The sequence below is a fragment of the Phyllopteryx taeniolatus genome, chromosome 14 (assembly GCF_024500385.1).
Source record: "Phyllopteryx taeniolatus isolate TA_2022b chromosome 14, UOR_Ptae_1.2, whole genome shotgun sequence".
In the NCBI taxonomy this organism is placed as follows: domain Eukaryota; kingdom Metazoa; phylum Chordata; class Actinopteri; order Syngnathiformes; family Syngnathidae; genus Phyllopteryx; species Phyllopteryx taeniolatus.
This window is the reverse complement of record NC_084515.1, coordinates 1,477,689-1,500,398: the sequence shown is the minus strand read 5'-3', so window position 1 is coordinate 1,500,398 and position 22,710 is coordinate 1,477,689. Positions and strand designations below refer to the sequence as shown.

The 22,710-nt window shown below is 41.5% G+C and overlaps 2 protein-coding genes across 6 annotated transcripts; both read left to right on the top strand.

Moving 5' to 3' along the window:
* Positions 1-517: 517 nt before the first annotated feature.
* LOC133489444 (acyl-coenzyme A thioesterase 2, mitochondrial-like) lies at positions 518-13,400 on the top strand. Of its 3 annotated transcripts, none has more exons than XM_061798524.1 (6): positions 518-668; positions 3,315-3,388; positions 4,385-4,862; positions 7,558-7,745; positions 10,055-10,425; positions 11,862-13,400. In XM_061798524.1, the coding sequence occupies exons 3-6, from the start codon at positions 4,391-4,393 to the stop codon at positions 12,097-12,099; spliced, it is 1,269 nt and encodes a 422-aa protein (XP_061654508.1). In that variant the 5' UTR covers positions 518-668; positions 3,315-3,388; positions 4,385-4,390; the 3' UTR covers positions 12,100-13,400. The 3 variants fall into 3 exon arrangements, with proteins under 3 accessions (XP_061654508.1, XP_061654507.1, XP_061654509.1); XM_061798525.1 differs by lacking the exon at positions 518-668 and adding an exon at positions 1,816-1,881; XM_061798523.1 differs by lacking the exon at positions 3,315-3,388 and having other exon boundaries at positions 554-668.
* Positions 13,401-13,719: 319 nt separating this feature from the next.
* On the top strand, positions 13,720-22,467 carry LOC133489287 (acyl-coenzyme A thioesterase 2, mitochondrial-like). 3 transcript variants are annotated; one of them, XR_009791856.1, is made up of 6 exons: positions 13,721-13,920; positions 14,640-15,117; positions 15,915-16,102; positions 16,320-16,690; positions 19,450-21,363; positions 21,453-22,467. XR_009791856.1 is itself a non-coding variant. In XM_061798216.1 (5 exons), the coding sequence occupies exons 2-5, from the start codon at positions 14,646-14,648 to the stop codon at positions 18,734-18,736; spliced, it is 1,164 nt and encodes a 387-aa protein (XP_061654200.1). In that variant the 5' UTR covers positions 13,720-13,920; positions 14,640-14,645; the 3' UTR covers positions 18,737-18,752. The 3 variants fall into 3 exon arrangements, 2 of the variants coding, with proteins under 2 accessions (XP_061654200.1, XP_061654199.1); XM_061798216.1 differs by lacking the exons at positions 19,450-21,363; positions 21,453-22,467 and adding an exon at positions 18,604-18,752 and having other exon boundaries at positions 13,720-13,920; XM_061798215.1 differs by having other exon boundaries at positions 19,450-22,467.
* Positions 22,468-22,710: the final 243 nt, after the last annotated feature.

Sequence of the window (22,710 nt, the reverse complement as noted above, 5' to 3'; positions counted from 1 at the left end):
TAGCTGCCGTTTGTGACCTTTCCTCTTTACGTAATATACACTCGATATTTTTGGACTAATTAACAAATTACGTGATTGAATATCTATATCTGCAAAACATATAATACCACATGCTTCATTCCCCCCTTTCTTCTTCGTTTATTGATGTTCTTCTACGGATTTAATTTCTTTGTGAACTATACCGCCATCTATTGGAATAGTTGTACAATTTAGTGGACAACAAGTAAATGTTAAACAATCTCTGTATTCCGAGTTCGTTCTCCTGCCTAAAACACGACATTACAGATTCCATTAAACTGTATTTCTCAAACGAACAGCGTTTAAATTCATTCTTTCGAAATAAAAGCCTGAACTGAATGCCGAAAGAAGAGACCTGCTTGTATGAGTTGTACGCGAAGAGTTTTCAACTGTCAAAAAGCTCGTTACACGTTTCTACTCAAACTGCAGCCTGATTATTACTTTGGCAACCAACTAAAGAGGACGTTTAACGATATTAATAGTTATTTTAGCTTCGGGCTAACACCTGGTAAAAATAAATAAATAAATAAAAAAGAAAATCATAGCGTTTGGTGTGCGCATGCGCAGTTAAACCTATGAGCTTTAACGACACAAGACTAGACGCAAGGGACACGTTAAACCGGAAAGTTACCCAACTTTCGTCCTTCGAGGTAAGTTAGTTTTTGTCTTGTCAAATCAGTGTTCTCTATGTTAATTCAAAGGTTTGTAATACGAGCTGGTGCAACACTATTTAGCAGAGGTGGGACCAATGCATTCCTTTGCAAGTCACAAGTAACTCAAGTTTTTGCCCTCATGTCCCAAATCGAGACAATTAAGTCCCGAGTTAAGTCGCAAGTCCTACTCTTTGAATCTTTGAAGTCCTTTCGAGTCATTTTACCAACAAAATAAAAATATTTTTTCATATATATATTTGTTGGATTAATATGTACATATTATGTACTGAGTTTATGTTTTTATTTATTTAATTTATTTAATTATTTATAATTTATTTACATATTTTTCAATCCATATTTATTTATCACGCATTGTTTATTTCCCCTTCAAAACCGATTGATAGTAGGTTTTCAGTTATTCTATGAGAATGCTATGACTGACTTTTTCTCACTTTGTTTCTGAAGTGACATTAAACAGACCTGTCACAAATAAGAATTTGCATCCAGTAGTGCTGCAATTAGTAATCAAGTATCTAGTGACAATTCTATTGCCATATTCAAGCATAAGGAAAAATATATATTTTGTCTTGGTTGAAGAGCAATTATGAATATGCAGGACAAAACTGAGACATTTCACTTAATAAACGACCAATTGGTTTCCTGTTTTCGATAATCAACAGTACATTTCTTAAATTCACATTGTGTATATAGCAGGAAACTGCGTTTTGTCTACTAGCATTTCTATCCATCCATTTTCTTTACCACTTATCCTCACTAGGGTCGCGGGCTGCTGGAGCCTATCCCAGCTATCTTCGGGTTGAAGGCGGGGTACACCCTGAACCGGTCACCAGCCAATCGCAGGGCACATAGAAACAAGCAAGCATTCACATTCACACCTACGGGGAATTTAGAGTCTTCAATCAAACAAACATTTCTAGTGAGGCAATTTCAAACACAAAAATAGATTTCAGGTTAAACTTGGCATTTCTTGTATCAAAAACACAAAGCATTAATAAAAAAAGAAAAGAAAAAAAGGAACACACGTTTGACATCTTTTTATAAACGTACAAGAAGGTACAGAAATGACACAGGCTTGCATTTAATAGTTGTCATCTCTGCTCTACTCATCTTTGCCCTTCAATAGCAACTTTGTGTTGACTCAGCGTCTGACCCAAGTTCAAGCACGTTCCAAGGTGCACATTTTCCTCAGGTAAAAGTGACATTTGTGTGACAGACAAATTTGGCAAAACACTCGGGCGGCTCATTCTGGCAAGCTGTTTCTAAGGGCGAAGTTTAAAACGTTCCATTTTCTAACGGGGCACGTTGTCAGGCTCTTGCAGTGTTTTATCCTTTTGTCCCTAAAGACCACCGTAGTGGGGAGTATCTGACTAGTCTGCCTTTTTGACATAGCAACATAAGCACTAACAGTGCTGCAGTACATTCTGGGACTTGTACTTGTAGTATTAACTGGCCCATTCCAACAACTGTTTAAAAGCTACTTTCTTCTACATGGCATACGTCGGCCATCTCGTGCATGTAGAAGTAAACGGCTTTTGAATAGCCTTCTATTGTAGTAGCTGATGCACTAGTATGACATCAGGACTCACCCATGTAGAAGAAAGTGTTTTTAATTGCTGTTCATTGTAGTGACTGATTCACAACTTTCAAGTCAAGACTTATTCAAATAGAGTAACCGTCAACTGTAGTGATTGATTCACGACTTTGACATCATGCATAAGGACAAAAACTGTAGTTGTCCACTATAGTGACTGATGATCCACATTTTGAAAAGCTGTCAACAGTAGTGATTGATGCACAACTTTGCTATCATGGTAGAAAACTGCTTATTCTTGAATAGTTCTCTACTGTCGTGACTCGTGCACGACTTTTGAAAAGCTGTCAACTGCAGGGTCTGATGTGCAACTTTGAAATTAAGACCCATGCAAATAGAATACAGTTACTGTCCACTGTAGTGTCTGATGCACCATTTTGACATCATACATGTAGTGACTATGGCCCGGTTGTCATGGCAACCCCAATAACAAGAGACAGAAAACCTGGTTTATATCATTTGGAGCCGTAAAACTTCCTCATGACTTTGCACAGCTGACGAGGGGAGGAGGTGATTGATGACTGTTGAACAATGGAACACGATCACCCCCAGTGGTGGTTAGAGACACTGCCTGTGGACATTGAACTCCCACCTTTGTAACAAACAAACCTCTAGGAATATTCTAATCGTATGCCTTTATGTCTGTGTTATTAATGTGTCAGTTTACAGGTTCGGCTATGAGACTTTGAGGACTGTCCTCTTGATTTGAAGCCAAACAGTACGAAATGATTTTGTATTGAACAATTAGTTGATTTTCAAGACTAAAGTTTAGACAATCATCCGATATGCTTGATCTACGAGTAAGAGTACAAAGTAGGGAGTATTTAGATTAATATGTGATTTTTAAACACATTTAAAAAAAAAAAAACATTTCTGAGACAAAATGTAGACTAAATTTGAATCAATGGGCACGCTCTTCTCCACTTCCCCTGTACCGCATGAAGAGCAACTTATTTTTTCCTTTTTCCGCCTGTTTTGTTCTCCTTTTTTTGTCCTTTTTCCTCGTCTGAAGCTTCTTTTTTTCCTGACAGGCTCGGAGATAGACCATCCACAGGGCCAACTGATCTTCGGTAGCGGAGTAGAGCATGACAATTGTTGTCAGAATGTACGAAATTATCCATCCATCCATCCATTTTTCGAGCCGCTTCTCCTCACTAGGGTCGCGGGCGTGCTGGAGCCTATCCCAGCTGTCATCGGGCAGGAGGCGGGGTACACCCTGAACTGGTTGCCAGCCAATCGCAGGGCACATAGAAACAAACAACCATTCGCACTCACAGACATGCCTACGGGCAATTTAGAGTCTCCAATTAATGCATGTTTTTGGGATGTGGGAGGAAACCGGAGTGCCCGGAGAAAACCCACACAGGCACGGGGAGAACATGCAAACTGCACACAGGCGGGGCCGGGGATTGATCCCGGGTCCTCAGAACTGTGAGGCTGACGCTCTAACCAGTCGGCCACCGTGCCGCTGTACGAAATTAGTGCCTAATAATTTTGGCGTAAAATACCAGCTTCACACAAGTTCCAACTTTGTACTAGGTCAACACGCTGTAACCTATTCACGCAGATTTTAAGTCCAGCCACACACAATTTCCTATTTTTCTTTACGTACTGTATGACTATTTTTCTATTACTAGTATTATTTTCTTTTTTTTAGTACAATCCCTCTGTATTGTTTCCCTGTAGGTTTCCCTTTAAGATTTAATTAAATTTTCTATAAAATTCCACTTCCTGAGTGTTTTGTGTGTGTTTGAGTACAACCGGAAAACCGCTGTCATCGAGAACTCTCATTTCATAAATGTAGCAGCCTTCTACCAGATAACAGAGATTGATAGAAGTTTTTTGTCGCTTTTCCTAAAGTTTACACACATAAAAAAGAGACGTGGTGTCCCTTTACGAGACAAAGATAGTTTGATTGTAACGTTATACGTAAGTCGAACTAAACCGGAAGTAAACGCAGGCGTTGGCTTCCAGTGTATTCTTTTCCCAAATTAATTACGTTTTTATCCAAAACCAATATACGCTACATGCATAGGAAAACTGCTTTTTTAAATAGCTGACCACTGTAGTGACTGATGCTTCTTCTCTTACTCCCTTTCAGTCCAGCATGTCCCCTCAAGTGCACCTCCATCTTCTCCCGAGCACACGCTGCCTTTTCGACGAGCCCATCCATGCAAAGGTGGCCGGTCTGGGGTCCGGGCAGGTGGTCACCATGAGGGCCCGAGCCACCGACGAGCGGGGGGTGGTCTTCCGCTCGGCGGCCATCTATCGGGCGGACGGCGGCGGGGAGCTGGACCTGTGCCGGGACGCCGCTCTGTGCGGCACCTACGAGGGGGTGGAGCCCATGGGCCTGCTGTGGTCTATGCGGGCAACTGTCCCTCACAAGTATTTCCATTGGAGTAAGGCGCTGAGTCCTCATGTGGTCAGGTTCTCAGTGCACGACGGCGTGGACGTGGAGGAGGAGGAGCGGGGAGGCGCCCTAGCAGAGGCCACCAACGAGAGGGTCCTGATGGGGGAGGGCGTCACGCGGGAGGTCGTCGACCTCGGGAAGTGTAGCACGGTGTTGTTCATACCACCAGGTTAAGACCAGGCTTCTTCATTTAAAACTTCAACCAAAATGCTTTTAAAACCTAACCCTAGTTTTAAACTCTTAATTTGAAACCCTAATCAATGCTTGAAACACTAATTTGAAACCTTAATCCAGGCTTGAAAACCTATTTAGAAAACATAATCCTCGTTTGAAACCCTGAGAAATGCTTGAAACCTAAATGTGAAACCCTGTGTTGAAACTTAACCTTGTCAAGGAACCCGAACCAATGCTTGAAGCTGTAATTTGAAACTTTAATGCAGGCTTCAAACCCTCATTTGAAGCCCTAATCACAGTGTGTTGCCCTGAATTAAAACCCTAACCAGGGGTCTAGACTAACATATTGCACTGCTTGCACTGGTGCAGCCAACAACCCAAAGTTGGCACTAAGGTTAGGTACACCCAAATTTTTTATCGCATTACATTCAACACTGCTGTTTTACAGGTTCACTCATTTTTAGAAAGATAGCCGCCCGTCGCGGTACAGTGATCAGCTGGTTAGCACATCCGCCTCACAGTTCTGAGGTCGCACGTTTTAAATCCGGGCTTCGGCTTTGCTGTGTGGCATTTGCATGTTCTCACCATGCCTGTTTGGGTTTTTCTCTGGGTACTCCGGTTTTCTCAGAAATTCCAAAAACATGTATGGTAGATTAATTAAAAACTAAATTGTCCGTAGCTTTTGATTGGCTGGCAACCAGTTCGGGTTGTACCCTGCCTCCTGCCCATTGATTGCTGGGATGGGCTCCAGCGCACCCGCGACCCTTGTGAGGATAAGCGGCTCAGAAAATGGATGGATAGATGTCCGCAGCTGTGAATGTGACTGTGAATGGTTGTTTGCTTATACTGTATGTGCCCTGTGATTGGCTGGCGACCATTTCAAGGCGTACCCCTCCTCTCGCCCAAAAATTAGCTGGGATAGGCACCAGCACACCCCTCAGGATAAGCGGTACAGGTAATGGATGGATGTCTTTTTTGACAATATTGACTGATAAATGATTAACTAACAATGTGGTCAGCATAAAATTCTTTATTTGAAGCACAATTCCACAAGACAAAACTTACTGAAAAGTGTTTGTGCTGAAAGTGATCCTTGTCAGAATGTTGGTGCGTACATTCTTACCACTGCAGTTTTTTTCTACTCTAAATCTGATGGGCCTAGCTCACTCACCTCGGTCTCTCCCGATAACATTTTTTTAGGGTGATATATTTTCCCAGAAACAATCACGATAAACGATGGCACCGTTTTTTTTTATGCCACTAATGTAATTATAGTTGAACATAATTCAAGTAACATCCCTTTTAAGAGCAATTAACTTTTAATTCTCAAGAATATTGAACATTGGCATTGAAATGTAGAACAATAAATAAAATAGATCAATAAAAAAATACATAAAACAGGCTGTGTTCGCAAAAACAAAATATGAAACAAACAAATATTAAACATTTGACAAAGAGGTATTGTATAGTTATTAAAACATTAACAGGCAATGTACTGCCAATTAAGTTTCCAGTTGCTGAAGAAAAAGCGCAAAGTAAAATTTATTTGGTAACAGTAACAACAAGTAACATCACAACAAGCAAATCAAAGCAACCTGTTTTGCATCGAGATGCATACTGCTTATCAAAGGTCTGCAGTATTTCTTTAAACACTGCTTTGTCAACATGTTGAATGGCTTTGCGATAGAACTGGTAACGGAGTGAGCGTGCATCATATATGCTGTCACGTTTATACTTGCATTGTTGAGCAAAGGCTTCTTTAATTGCAAGCTGACGGGAATTGGCAGGTCCTCAATGTCTCCTCGTGTTTTTTGTTCTCAGCTGAAGAAATTCGGCGGAATGGTTGTTTTAGAGGCGGCACCGTGGCCAACTAAGGACCGGGGGTTCAAATCCCGGCCTCGTGTGTGTGGAGTTTGCATGTTGTCCCCGTGCCTGCGTGGGTTTTCTCTGGGTACTCTGGTTTCCTCCAACATCCCAAAAACATGTGCATGGTAGGTAGGTTGAAGACTCTAAATTGTCCGTCGGCGTGAATGGGACCGCGAATGGTTGTTTGTTTCTATGTGCCCTGCGATTGGATGGCGACCAGTTCAGGGTGTACCCCGCCACTCGTCCGAAGATAGCTGGGATAGGCTCCAGCACGCCCACGACCCTAGTGAGGATAAGCGGTACAGAAAGTGGTTGTTTTAGATGGACTTTTTCAACTGTGAGGTTTGTTGTGTTGGCATTTTTTGTTGCGACTTCATACAAATTCGCGATGCCAGCTTGTTGTTGTGAGAAGGCTCTCCATCAGGCTAGCCGTCGGAAAACGTAGCTTCGAATACGCGAATACTTTCTTTCTCTGTGCAGCTCTCTATCTTTGATAGATCTTTGCACACACATTTCAAAAGTAAACGCACACGTCCTTGAATATCTGGACCTCGCCAAATCAGAGGGGGGGGGGGTCTCGCCCTTCACTATCTCTGATTGGACCACCATGGGCTTAATGTGTGTCTGTTGTTGAACCAAAGGGATTTCAAGAGTCGCAGAGACTTTCATTTCCCCTCGAATGGCTGGCTGCACCAGTGCGACCTCATTTTTTTAATAAGCACATTGTTGAGAAATTAGGGCACATGTGCGACCAAAATGATCGCACTCTTGAACCCTGCTAACTCCAATGACAAATGTGCTTTGATTTGATGTGACTACCGCAGGTGAGGGTCCATTCCCGGGCGTGCTGGATTTGTCCACCTTTATGTCCGAGAAGCGAGGTAGCCTGTTGTCCAACAAAGGCTTCGTGGTCCTGAGCGTTGCCGTCTTATACGACAAACCAGCCAACATCAAGCACTTGGAGCTGGACTACTTTGAGAAGGCTCTCCGCTTCCTACAGCAGCACCCCAAGGTGACCACACCATAAATCAAGAGACCTACTGCTGGTCGTAATCCTAAATTGAAACACTAACACATGCTTAAAACACTCATTTGAAACAATAAACCGAAAGGCCAACTAACTTCAAACACTCATCCTGTCTAAAAACTCAGATTTATGGAAGACTCTGTGCGTAGTGAACACATGAAAGGCCCCAGGACCCGGTAGCATACCTGGGTGGGTGCTCAGTGAATCTGCATACCAGCTGGCCAGTGTTGTAACAAACATTTTCAACACTTCCCTGGACCAAGTCATAGAACCACCATGTCTCGAGTTCTAGCATCATCCCAGTGCCAAAAAACATCAAATCACTTTACTCACGGTTACCGGCCCGTAATACTCACTCCCATTGTGATATAGTGCTCGGAGAGGCTGGTCAAGGAGCACATCATGTCCAGTCTCCCTCCCCCGCTCCACCCTTTCCAGTTCCCCTACCGGTTGAACCACTCCACTGAGGACACAGTTTTCTCCGCTCTTCACCTGAGTCTTGCACACTTGGAAGAGAACACCACTCGTCCAGATATTGTTCCTGGACTTGATTTCAGCGTTTAATACCATCATTTCACCACATCTGATAGACAAGCTGGGACAGCCTGGGCTTCAGCATCCCCCTGTAACTGGCTGCTAGACTTCCCTCACCGATTGATCAGTCAGTGCGGGTTGGACAGAACACACATCCAGTGTCATCACCCTCAGCACAGGGTACCCTCAGGGCTCTGTCCTGAGTCTTCTGCTGCTCACTTGAACTAATTCACTGCCAGATGTTTTCAAAGCAGAATTCCCCATATTGCCAGCCTTTTTAGAGCATCTTTCAAGACCCGCAGAATATTCTGTTCTGTGGTAATTTAAGTACCAAACCTACCAGAAGAAAGCGTAGACTCTTGTCTTTCACCAGATTGTTTCTAGCAGTAGCAGTTGGTTTAATCAAAAACACTGGTTACTGGCCAAAACATGGAGAAAACGAGTTATTTGTGAAAAGAAATATGTCAAGCAGAGCAGTGATTTTGATGCCAATATTTTTTTGCTTTTGTGACACCTCAAATTGTAAAACAACAAAATCAAGACTGAGAGAGGGCTTTTGATGGCAAAATAATTCATTTACAGATATACAACTAGGAAACACGCCATGGGCGTCATTGACTCACGGTATGGCTCAATGATGAACATGACTATTCACTCCATTAATTGCATCATCTTTTCTCATGATCGCAACATACACTTTCTTCAACCTACCGTGACACATACAGTATACTCTGTTTATACCATACATTATACAGTGGGTACGGAAAGTATTCAGCCCCCCTAAAATGTTTCACTTTGTTATATTGCAGCCATTTGCTAAAATCGTTTAAGTTCATTTTTTCCGTCATTAATGTACACACAGCACCCCATATTGACAGAAAAAAACTAATTGTTGAAATTTTTGTAGATTTATTAAAAAAGAAAAACAGCCATAAGTATTCAGATGCTTTGCTCATTGTTTAGTAGAAGCACCCTTTTGAGCTAATACCGTTTTTCACACATGCATTTGGGGATCCTCTGCCATTCCTCCTTGTATATCCTCTCCAGTTCTGTCAGGTTGGATGGTGAACGTTGGTGGACAGCCATTTTCAGGTCTCTCCAGAGATGCTCAATCGGGTTTAAGTCAGGGCTCTGGCTGGGCCATTCAAGAACAGTCACGGAGTTGTTCTGAAGCCACTCCTTTGTTATTTTAGCTGTGTGCTCAGGGTCATTCTCTTGTTGGAAGGTGAACTTTCGGCCCAGTCCGAGGTCCTGAGCACTCTGGAGAAGGTTTTTGTCCAGGATATCCCTGTACTTGGCCGCATTAATCTTTTCTTCGATTTCAGCCAGTCTCCCTGTCCCTGCAGCAGAAAAACACATGCTTCACTGTTGGGACTGTATTGGACAGGTGATGAGCAGTGCCTGGTTTTCTCTACACATACCGCTTAGAATAAAGGCCAAAAAGTTCTATCTTGGTCTCATCACACCAGAGAATTTATTTCTCACCATCTCCATGCAGGCTTTCATGTGTCTTGCACTGAGGAGAGGCTTCCGTCAGGCCACTCTTTACAATTAGCGATTCACCTCCTAATCTTTATCTTCCACACAAAAGCTGTGCTGATCTCAAATCTAAATCAATGCAACGCCACTATCCACAGTGATCCAAACCCTAACCCAAATTTAAAGACCTAATCTGGACTTCAACTCCAATTTGAAATCCTAACCCTGGTGTTGGTATTATTATGGTGTCACTGTCAGTTAGTTGTTGTTTGTGCTTCCAGGTGGGCAGTGACGGGTTGGGCGTGATTGGGCGTTCCAAAGCGGGCGACATTGCCCTGTCCTTGGCATCCTTCCTGCCCGGCGTACGTGCGGTGGTCTGGATCAACGCCTGCAGCGCCAACATCGGAACCCCTCTGCACTACCGGGGCCGACAGATTCTCTCCCCCTTGACCGCGAACCTGACCAAAATCATGCCCACCTCCGACGGCGCCAGCATCTTCAAATTTTGCACCAGTGACCCCGACGGTGAAGAGAACCGGACCAGCCGGATCCCTGTGGAGAACGCCAGCGCCCACTTCCTCTTCCTGGCTGCCGAGGACGACCTCAACTACGACTGCCGGACCTACATGGAGAGCATGGTGGCACGACTCAGGTGGGGAGATGATGTAAAAAAAAAAAAAAAAAAAAAAAAAATTTCACATGTGAATGTAAAACTGTTTGAGGATAAAATATTTCATAGTCAATTTTACAATTTATCATTTAGAATTTATCATTTGATCATGACTAGTCAATCTGCTATTTCATAAAATATTTTTATTGAATGGTTTATTTTACTAATATTTTTAAATTTTATCTAAAATAACTTTTATGATTTTTTTGCTCATTATAATTTTATTGTATATATATATATATATATATATATATATATATATATATTTTCATGATTTATCAACACACTATTTAATAAAGTACATATTTGAAATGGTTTATTTGTGTAATATTTTTATTTAAGTAAAATATTGTACTTTAATGAACATAATTCATGCTAATTCTTAAACCCATTGGACAATAATTATGCCACTACTTAATAAAATACAGTAAATCAAATTGTCTATTTGACTAATTTTGTATTTTATGTAGAACATACTTTAATCAATAAGGTTTATTTTTACTTTTTATTGTTTGCAATTGGGCGGCACAGTGCCCGACTGGTTAGAGCGTCAGCCTCACAGTTCTGAGGACCCGGGTTCAATCCCCGGCCCCGCCTGTGTGGAGTTTGCATGTTCTCCCCGTGCCTGCGTGGGTTTTCTCCGGGCACTCCGGTTTCCTCCCACATCCCAAAAACATGCATGAATTGGAGACTCTAAATTGCCCGTAGGCATGACTGTGAGTGCGAATGGTTGTTTGTTCCTATGTGCCCTGCGATTGGCTGGCAACCAGTTCAGGGTGTCCCCCGCCTCCTGCCCGATGACAGCTGGGATAGGCTCCAGCAGGCCCGCGACCCTAGTGAGGAGAAGCGGCTCAGAAAATGGATGGATGGATGGATGTTTGCAATTGATTTAATTATAATCCACTATAAAGTAAAATGTCAAATTGTTTATTTTGCCAGTTTTTGTATTTTAAGTTAAATAATGCTTTTTTTATATATATTTAATTGTAGTATATCAAATGATATTTAAAAAGTATACAAACAAAAAACTGAATTGTTTATTTTACAATTTTTATGTTAACAATAAATGAATTACAAATTATTGAGTGAGATGAACTATTGCATTTTAATTAACCAGTGTTAACCAATGAGAACCAAAAAACAGACTTGTTTTCCTCAACAAAAGAAATTAAACATTTTTGTTCTAAAAAATGCAAAGCAATTCTAAAAATTCTGACATTTTTTTCCCTTGAAAAATACATTATATTCTCAAGCTTATAACTATTCTAAACAAATATTACTTTAGTTTCTTAAGATTTAGACATTTACAAAAAGAATCTTGACTTTATTCTCAAACAATTCAAGGTTTTTCTTCTTCTAAGATTTAAAATTTTTGACTCGACTAAAAAACAACACATTTTTCTTCTTGATTGACTCAGGCGGGCCGGGAATGAGAACGTGGAGACCGTGTGTTACCCTCGGGCCGGTCACCTCTTGGAGCCACCCTATGGGCCGCACTGCCACTCAAGTCTGCATGGGTACCTGCGCGAACGCGTCATATGGGGCGGCGAACCCCGAGCTCACGTCCACGCTGAGGTGCTCGCTTGGAAGAAGGTGGAGGAGTTTTTGAGAAGCCGGCTGAGCTGCCCACACACCAACACTAAAGCCAAATTATAAACTGAAGGATGCGAAATACATAGAATTTTTTTCTTTGCAAGTTTTTAAAAGAAAAATTGTGATGTGCAATACCAGTTTCTGGAATCAACTTGTATTTTATGTTATAACCTTTTTTTAATAATCTTTTTATCATCAAACATTGCACAATTACAAACTACAAACTAAATGGACCTCATTAGTTCGACTTCATTCTCGTAAGATTATTTTTTTTTCTCTAAAGAAAAAAAATACTTAATTCTCACAAGATTCCAACTTTTTTTCTCAAAATTAAACAACTTTATCCTTGCATAATTACATACTGTAGTTATTTTTGAAAGAAAAAAAATCAAATTATATTCTTGTAAAGTAACAATTTTACTCTTGGAAAAAATACATTATTCTCACAAGATTTACATTTCTCGGAAAAGTACAACTTTATTTTATAAAAAAAATGTAAAACTTCACAACTTGATCGAAAATTACTTTATTCTTGAATTTTTTTTATCTCTGACAAATAGGACTATTCTGGCCCCCTAAAAACAATTATTCTTGAAAAAAGGTGACTTAAAAAAATCTACTTTTTTCTTAAAAAAATATTATTCTCCTGTGATTACACCTATTTTTATTATGAATATTATTTATATTATTATCCCTTTTTCAAGACTACTCTGGCGATATTGATTGTTTTCCTTGGGGAAAAAAAAATCTGAATTTATTCTGGTAAATTTACAACTGGAAAAAAAAAATCCTATATGTAAACAATATTTCAATTTTCTTTTCAATAATGGTATCATAAGATTTTTTGGGTGAAAAATGTAAATGCATTTTTTGATGCTTGATGGAGTGTTCGAATTATTACCTGCAATACTGTAGCAGTTTCAATCTAGATAAACTTGTATTGGCTCTTTGTGCCTTCGGGGGTGCAAATGAGCCATTGTTGTAAAAGTAGAAGAATCTGATTGGGTGTGATGATGCAAACGAGCTGTGTTTCTATCCATAGAACTCTTGAATTTTACTTTATAACAAATTATGATAAGCATTGGAATGAATTTGATGAGTTGTCAATAGCCGATCCATTGCGTTTGTTTTGGTGCAGTTATATCTGTTTGTAAATCATATTGTTGGCCTTGGATGATCAAAATGGTAAATTGGTGTTTTCTAATATTTTGTTCGTAGCTTGCAAACAATGTTCTGGGATTTATGTGACTTGCTCAATTCTCAAGAATGAATTTAAAATGTGATTACTGTTTTATATTGTTTTGAAGTTTATTTTAAAAGAAAAAAAATAATTTCATAGCAATAAAGTGAATAAAATTTGTAAATGTTTTTTTATTCTTCAATTCAAACAGGCCAATTTGACCTGTTCTGTTCAATCATACATAATATAGCAATAGAAGGCAAATTACATTTATTTTAAGAAATTAAATCAGAAGAATAAATGTAATGCTAATTTTAAATATTTTTTTTTCAATCTTTTCAAATGAAGTGACTTGGTTGCACGTGAAGGGTTTTCCGATTTTAAAACGCTCCTTACACGTTTTGTACTCAATCTACTACAGGATTATTACTTTAGCAACCAACTAAAGATCCATTTCCCAATTGTAATGATTATCTGCGCTTCTGGCAAAACCCTGGTAGTTCAAGCGTTTTTGTTGTGCGCATGCGCGACTGAGCGTTCCCTGCTCCGAAGGTTGAGCCAAAGTAAACTTACCTGTTAAATCACACACGGTTTGATCTTGCATAGAAAATGGACACAAACGCAGCCTGCAGCGACACTTATGAACTTTAACGACGCCTTTACGAGAGAAAACACCGACGTGACCCAACTTTCCGCACTTCGAAGTGAGTTTGTTTTTGTCTTTTCAAATCAGTGCTCTTTCACGTGAATGCAAATATATTTGCATTCAGTTTTATTTATTTAGCTGAGAAAAAGGGGACAGAAGCGATACGGGCTTGTATTTAATAGTTTTGTTATTTTGTTTTTGCTTGCCCTTCAACTGCAGCTTCGTGTTGGCACAGCGTCTGAACCCAGTAGCTCAAACACGGTGCAAGGTGCACTTTTTCCCTCACGTAAAAGTAACATTTTGTGACAGACGAATTAGACTAAATACTTAGCCCTAACTTCGGATTTTATCGTAATGCCGATTGTCACATTCGGGCCGTGTGTTTGTAAATGTGCATTTGAAAACGTTATTTTTTCTAAGATGGCACGGCGTAGGTTCTTTTCTGTTTTGGCCCTTCCAGTCCACCGTAGTGGTGGAGTATGGTGCTGCAATGCAATCTGGGACTTGTAGTATCAGACAGCTGTTCAAAAACTGCTTTGTTATATGGCATATGTCGGCCATCTCGTCAATGTAGAAGAAAACGGCTTCCGGATAGCTTTCCACTGTAGTGACTGATGTGTCACTTTTATAAAGTTGTGAAATGTAGTGACTCACAACTTTTGAAAAGCTGACCATTGTAGTGTCTGATGCACAACTCTGACATCATACATAAAACTACTTTTTTTTAAATAGCTGACCACTGTAGTGACTGATGCTTCCTCTCTTGCTCCCTTTCAGTGCAGCATGTTCCCTCAAGTGCACCTCCATCTTCTCCCGAGCACACGCTGCCTTTTCGACGACCCCATCCATGTCAAGGTGGCCGGTCTGGGGTCCGGGCAGGTTGTCACCATGAGGGCCCGAGCCACCGACGAGCGGGGGGTGGTCTTCCGCTCGGCGGCCATCTATCGGGCGGACGGCGGCGGGGAGCTGGACCTGTGCCGGGACGCCGCTCTGTGCGGCACCTACGAGGGGGTGGAGCCCATGGGCCTGCTGTGGTCTATGCGGGCAGCTGTCCCCCACAAGTATTTCCATTGGAATAAGGCGCTGAGTCCTCATGTGGTCAGGTTCTCAGTGCACGACGGCGTGGACGTGGAGGAGGAGGAGCGGGGAGGCGCCCTAGCAGAGGCCACCAACGAGAGGGTCCTGATGGGGGAGGGCGTCACGCGGGAGGTCATTGACCTCGGGAAGTGTAGTGCAGTGTTGTTCACACCGCCAGGTTAGGACCAGGCTTCTTCATTTAAAACCCCAACCAAAATGAAGTCCTACTTGGAAACCCTAACCAATACTTGAAACCCTAACCTAGGCATCAAATCCTAATTTGAAGCCCTAAATTGAAACTCTAATCCTGTATTGGAACCCTAACCCTATTTTGAAACCCTAACCCAAGATTGAAAACCTAATTTGAAGCCCTAACTTGAAACCATAATGCTTTCCAGCCATCCATTTTCTGAGCTGCTTCTCCTCAATAGGGTCGCGGGCCTGCTGGAGCCTATCCCAGCTATCATTGGGCAGGAGGCGGGCTACACCCTGAACTGGTTGCCAGCCAATCGCAGGGCACATACAAACAAACAACCATCCGCACTCACATTCACACCTACGGGCAATTTAGAGTCTCCAATTCATGCATGTTTTTGGGATGTGGGAGGAAACCGGATTGCCCGGAGAAAACCCACGCAGGCACGGGGAGAACATGCAAACTCCACACAGGCGGGGTCGGGGATTGAACCCCGGTCCTCAGAATTGTGAGGCTGACGCTCTAACCAGTCGGGCCACCGTGCCGAACATAATGCGTTCCTAATTTGAAATTTACCTTGGCTTCAAACTTTAATTTGAAACCCTAATTTGAAAAACAAATCGTAGTTTGAAACCCCAATTTGAACCCCTAATCTTGTCTTGAAACCCTACAAACTGCTCGAAATCCTAATCCTGTTTTGAAACCATAATTTGAAGACGTAACCAACGCTTGAAAGTCTAACTGTACGGCATGCTTTGATTTGATGTGGCCCACCTCAGGTGAAGGTCCGTTCCCGGGCGTGCTGGATTTGTCCACCTTTGCGTCCGAGAAGCGAGGCAGCCTGTTGTCCAACAAAGACTTTGTGGTCCTGAGCGTGCCCGCGCTCTACGACAAGACCGCCAACGTCAAGCACTTGGAGCTCGACTACTTGGAGGAGGCTCTGCGCGTCTTACAGCAGCACCCCAAAGTGAGCACACCGGGAATCAAGACTCCTAATCCTAATTTGAATCCCCAACCGAGGTTTGAAACCGTAAAGTGAAACCCTCACCCTGTTTTGAAACCCTGATTAGAAAACCTAACCCTGTCTAACATTTCTGTATGCTGTCAAAAATAATGGCGTTGGTATTTGCTGGTACATGCTCATTTTTTATTTGTATTTTTTTTTTTAAATATTATGCTTCCAGGTGGGCAGTGACGGGCTGGGTGTGATCGGGCGTTCCAAAGCGGGCGACATCGCCCTATCCTTGGCATCCTTCGTGCCCGGCGTGCGTGCGGTGGTCTGGATCAACGCCTGCAGCGCCAACATCGGAGCCCCTCTGCACTACCGGGGCCGACAGATCCTCTCCCCCTTGACCGCGGACCTGACCAAGATCATACCCACCTCCGACGGCGCCAGCATCGTCAAATTTTGCACCAGTGACCCCGACGGTGAAGAGAACCGGACCAGCCGGATCCCTGTGGAGAACGCCAGCGCCCACTTCCTCTTCCTGGCTGCCGAGGACGACCTCAACTACGACTGCCGGACCTACATGGAGAGCATGGTGGCGCGACTCAGGCAATTACTCTTAATTACTATTTTTTGCTCTGCGATTGGCTGGCAACCAGTTCAGGGTGTACCCCGCCTCCTGCCCGATGATAGCTGGGATAGGCTCCAGCACGCCCGCGACCCCAGTGAGGAGAAGCGGCTCAGAAAATGGATGGATGGATGGATACTATTATTTTCCAGAGAAAGTCTAACATTATTCTTGATAAGGTTGTGATTTTTATCTAAAATAAAAAAATCGCACTGAATTCTAGCAAAAAATACTAAAGAAATACGACTTTATTCCTGCAAGATTCTGACAAGATGCATTTTTATTCTTGTCACAGTGGGACTTTTTATCTAAATAAATATGACTTTATTCCCTTAAATTTCTGTTAGATTTATCTTACCCAACATTATAATAGACACAAAAGGAATGAAGACGCTGGTTTCTTTTTCTCATGAGGAGGGCGTTTATTTGAAATAGGAGGGATTTACAAATCATAATGTTCTAAGCAATAAGACACAACACAAAATATTTGATAATATTCTAAGTAATAAGACACAACACAAAATATTTGATAATATTCTAAGTAATAAGACACAACACAAAATATTTGATAATATTCTAAGTAATAAGACACAACACAAAATATTTGATAATATTCTAAGTAATAAGACACAACACAAAATATTTGATAATATTCTAAGTAATAAGACACAACACAAAATATTTGATAATATTCTAAGCAATAAGACACAACACATAATATTGGACCAACACCTGTCACGACCCGACCACATCCGATCACGTCCTTGGTCCAGGCGCCCTTCCATCGGATGATGCTGAGTCTTCTTTTTGAAGGCGAAACATCTAAAATTGTCCATTATACTAATGCAAGCTAAGCAAATAAATGATAACTTCTATAATATATTTAACAATTTCTGAGCTTTTTTTTCATGAAAGAAAATCTGACTATTTTCAGAATATTGTCACACTATTCTCTTAACATAATTTTTTTTCTTGGGGGAAAAAATGAAATTTATTTCTGGTAATATGATTTTTTTAACTGAAAAATTACAACATTATTATCTCAAGCTGATTATATTTATAAAAAAAAAAAAAAGCTTTACTCTTGGAAGATTCCGTTTATTTTTCTTTCTCTCTCAAACCATAAAAAAAGAAATTCTCATAAGATTCCAACATTTTTTGTTAAAAAATGATTATTCTCATAACATTACATTAATCTTGTGACATGCCCTTTTTCCTTGATAAAAGAAGCCTTTCATCTTTTTATCGAGAAAGTACAGCAACACTCTATCTAAAGATTATGAATTTATATATGTATTTATTCTGGTAAGATTCTGAAATTCCTCGCCCAAAAAAGACTTCATTCTCTGGGAAAAAACACCACTTTATTCTTATATTTTATATATATTATATAGTAATTCATTCATTTATTTTCTGTACTGCTTATCCTCATTAGGGTCACAAGAGCGGACGTGAGGCAGGATACACCCTTAACTGGTCACCCGCCAATCGCATGGCAAATAGAAACAAACAACCATTCACACCTATGGGCAATTTAGAGTCTTCAATCAACCTACGATGCATGTTTTTGGGATGGGCGATACACACACGCACAGACACATAAAAACATACACACACACACACACACACACACAGTGGGTACAGAAAGTATTCAGACCCCGTTAAATGTTTCACTCTTTGTTATATTGCAGCCATTTGCTAAAATCATTTAAGTTCATTTTTTCCCTCATTAATGTACACACAGCACCCCATATTGACAGGAAAAAAAAGGACAGCACCCAAGTTAAATATGAGTTTCACATCAAAGGGTCTGAATACTTATGGCTGTGTGACATTTCAATTTTTCTTTTTTAATATCCATCCATCCATTGTCGGTACCACTTCTCTTCACTAGGGTCGCGGGCGTGCTGGAGCCTATCCCAGCTATCTTCGGGCGAGAGGTGGGGTACACCCTCAACTGGTCGCCAGCCAATCCCAGGACATTTTACATTATTTGTATAATGTTATGCCATTTTTCCTTGAAATAAACTATTTTCTCTATGACGTTTGTTTAGAACAGCATTCTGGTCAATTGTTACTTTTTGGCAAAAAAAAAAAAAAAAAGAGGCTTTTTTCTCGTAAAGGCTTTTTCATATTCTTTTTTTTACTTTTTTTCTTGACAAAAGAAAATGAAATTTTTCTTTTTGCAAAAAAATGACTAAATTCCCTTAAGATTCCAACTTTTTGTTTTGTTTTGCTAAAGGACTTTTTTCATAAAATTATGATTCTCTCAAGGCTATGGTTTAATTCTAAAAAAAAATACTTTCTCACAAGAATTCAACCTTTTTCTCGACAAAAAAAAAAACGACTAGAATTTTTCTTGGCGGCACGGTCACCGACTGGTTAGCACATCTGCCTCACAGTTCTGAGGACTGGGGTTCATTCCCCGGCCCCACCTGTGTGGAGTTTGCATGTTCTCCCCGTGCCTGTGTGGTTTTTCTCCAGGTACTCCGGTTTTCTCCCACATCCCAAAAACATACAGGGTAGGTTAATTGAAAACTCTAAATTGCGCGTAGTTGTGAATGTGAGTGCGAATAGTGGTTTGTTTCCATGTGCCCTGCGATTGGCTGGCAAACAGTTCAGGGTGTACCCTGCCTCTCGCCCATAGTCAGCTGGGATAGGCTCCAGCAAGGCCGCGACCCTAGTGAGGATAAACGGAACGGAATATGAATAAATGAATTTTTCTTCTCGACCGACTCAGACGTGCTGGGAAGGAGAACGTGGAGACGGTGTGCTACCCGCGGGCCGGGCACCTCCTGGAGCCACCCTACGGGCCGCACTGCCACTCGGGTCTGCACGGGTTCCTGCGCGTACCCATCCTGTGGGGTGGCGAGCCCCGAGCCCACAGTCGCGCGGAGGTGTTGGCCTGGAGGAAGGTGGAGGATTTCTTCAGACGCCAGCTGAGCTGCCGACAGGCCAACACCAAAGCCAAGTTGTAAACTGAACGACGCTAAATCGTCCCAAAATTATTCGTGGTCATTGAAGGCATCATATTCGATGAGAATGCGTGCTTTTTATTTTGTGATTTTTCAGAAAAACTCTGTCATGATTCAACACTATTTTATTGTATGAGCAGAAGATTTGAATATTTTTACAATTCAACATTAGTAGTAACTACAAACTGCATACAAAATTGAACGCAAGATTGCGACTTTGACTCAGAAAATTTCTATTCTGGTAAGATTCAGATTTTCTTGTTCTTGCTTCATTCTCAGTAGAATGTGACTTTTTTCTCAAAAAGAGAAAACTTTATCTAGCAATGTCATGAATTTATTCTTAAGAAAAATTCCAAGATTACAACTTTATTCTCAGACAAAATAATGAATTGTCCGTGCAAGATTGTCTTTCTCCCCCCAAAAATATGATGTGCAATACCAGTTTCATTCCATATAAGATTGTAATGCCTCTTTGTGCCTTATTTTTTGTATTTAAAAAAAAATATATATTTTTACGATTAAACTTTGGTAATCACAAATAATAAATGCAGCGTAATGAAAAATCAACAAATTTATTCTTGAAAAATGACTGTTGTCACGTTTATGACTTTACATAGGTTTTGACTTTATTGTTGAAAAAAATATATATATTTGTCATAACATTATGCCAGTTTCAGCTCAGAAACCAGACTTCTCATAACATTATAGTCTGGCTGACAAAAACTTCATTCTTGAAAGAAGATGACTAGTCACCCATCCATCCATTTTCTGAGCCGCTTCTCCTCACTAGGGTCGCGGGCGTGCTGGAGCCTATCCCAGCTGTCATCGGGCAGGAGGCGGGGTACACCCTGAACTGGTTGCCAGCCAATCGCAGGGCACATACAAACAAACAACCATTCGCACTCACAGTCATGCCTACGGGCAATTTAGAGTCTCCAATTCATGCATGTTTTTGGGGATGTGGGAGGAAACCGGAGTGCCCGGAGAAAACCCACGCAGGCACGGGGAGAACATGCAAACTCCACACAGGCGGGGCCGGGGATTGAACCCGGATCCTCAGAACTGTGAGGCTGACGCTCTTACCAGTCGGCCGCCATGACTAGTCACATAAAATGTAATTTTTCCTGAAACGTACAGCTTTATTCTCCTGAGATTTACACTTACAACAAAATATCAACAAAGCGCCAGGCCCAGACCTTGTGTCCCCATCCTGCCTCAAAGTCTGCATGGACCATCTCGTTCCAGTCTTCACACAGATCTTCAATAGATCTCTGGAACTGCGAGGTCCCATCCTGTTTCAAACACTCCATCATCATCCCAGTCCCCAAGAAACCTGCAATCTTGGGTCTGAATGAGTACAGGCCTGTCACCCTGATATCTGTGGTCATGAAGTCCTTTGAACGGACCACCTCAAGAGCGTCACAGGTCCCCTGCTGTACTCCCTGCAGTTTGCCTACTGAGCAAACAGGTCTGTGGATGACGCAATCAAGATGGGACTGCAATTCATTCTAGAACACCTCTATGGCGTGGGGACCTATGTGAGGATTGTGTTCGTGGACTTCAGCTCTGCGTACAACACCATCATCCCTGAACTCCTCTCCTCCAAGCTTCTCCAGCATAGCGTCTCGCCTGCCATCTGACAGTGATTTCACAGCTTCCTGATGGGTAGTAGACAGCAGGTGAGGCTAGGGGACACTACCTCATCGACACGCACCACCAGCACCGTGCCCCAAGGATGTGTCTCTCTCCACTGCTCTTTCCACCCTAGACGAACGACTGCACCTCAACACACCTGGCTGTCAAACTCCTGAAGTTCGCAGACGACACCACAGTTAACGGCCTCATCATCATGACGAGTCTGCGTAGCGACAGGAAGTGGAGCGGCTGCAGCTGGGGTGCGGCCGACACAACCTGGAGCTGAACACGCTCAAGACTGTCGATATGATCGTGGATTTCAGGAGGCATCCTTCGTCACAGCTGCCCCTCATGCTGTCCAACTGCCTAGTGTTAAACGTCGAGACATTCAAGTTCCTGGGAATTACAGTCTCTCAGGACCTAAAGTGGGAGTTCAACATCAACTCCATCCTCAAAAAGGCCCACCAGAGGATGTACTTCCTGCGGCTTCTGAGGAAGCACGGCCTGCCACAGTTCTTGAGGCAGTTCTACACAGCAGTCATCGAATCAGTCCTGTGTTCACAGTCTGGTTTGGTTCTGCCACAAAAAAGGACAAACTCCGACTGCAGAAATAATATGTATGCTAACATGAATTCAGAATTTTTTTTGTTGAAGAGAAGGAGATTTTATTCTGTTAAAGTTTTTTTTCTGGGAAAAAATGAGTTTTTATTTGTTAAAATACTAATAAGATTGTATTTTTGAATCTGATTCATGATAAAATTCCCTATTTTACTCTAACACGATGCCCTTTTTCCTCTAATACAATTATTTTTCCTCATGAAATTGTGACTTTTTATCTTGAAAAATACATTTTTCTCATAGTCAATTTTTTTCCTCAAAAAGAAATACAATTTTATTTTCAAAAAGGTCTTTATTCTTGAAAAACATTTTCCCCAAAAAAAATCTATTACTTTTTGTGAAAAAGGTAGAAAATGTTAAGCGTATCATTAGTATTGTAATGAATGTGATGTTGTTTTGGCATTGCTGTCTTGTTAAATGGCATCCATGTAATCATGTAAATGTCATTGTGGTATTTTCATTCGCTCGTTGTGCGCGTGTGTGTTGTGTTTGTGTTGGGCTGAGGTCTGGAAATAATTAAGATAAGAGCACACTGGCGTCTCATGACTATATTTAGCTGACTGACCAAGTAAGTGAGTGCTGTTCACGTTGCTCACCGCCATATATGAGAGACGCACACGTTGACGTGTGCAAAACAGAGATCTTGTACACAAACCGACTGAAAAAAAAAACTCGCCCGTGTGCATGTGAAGCTCGTTTAGGTTGGCAAATTCGCCGTTTTCAACTCAAAATAGGCCATTTGCGTAAATCGTATAAATCTGATGAATTTTTCC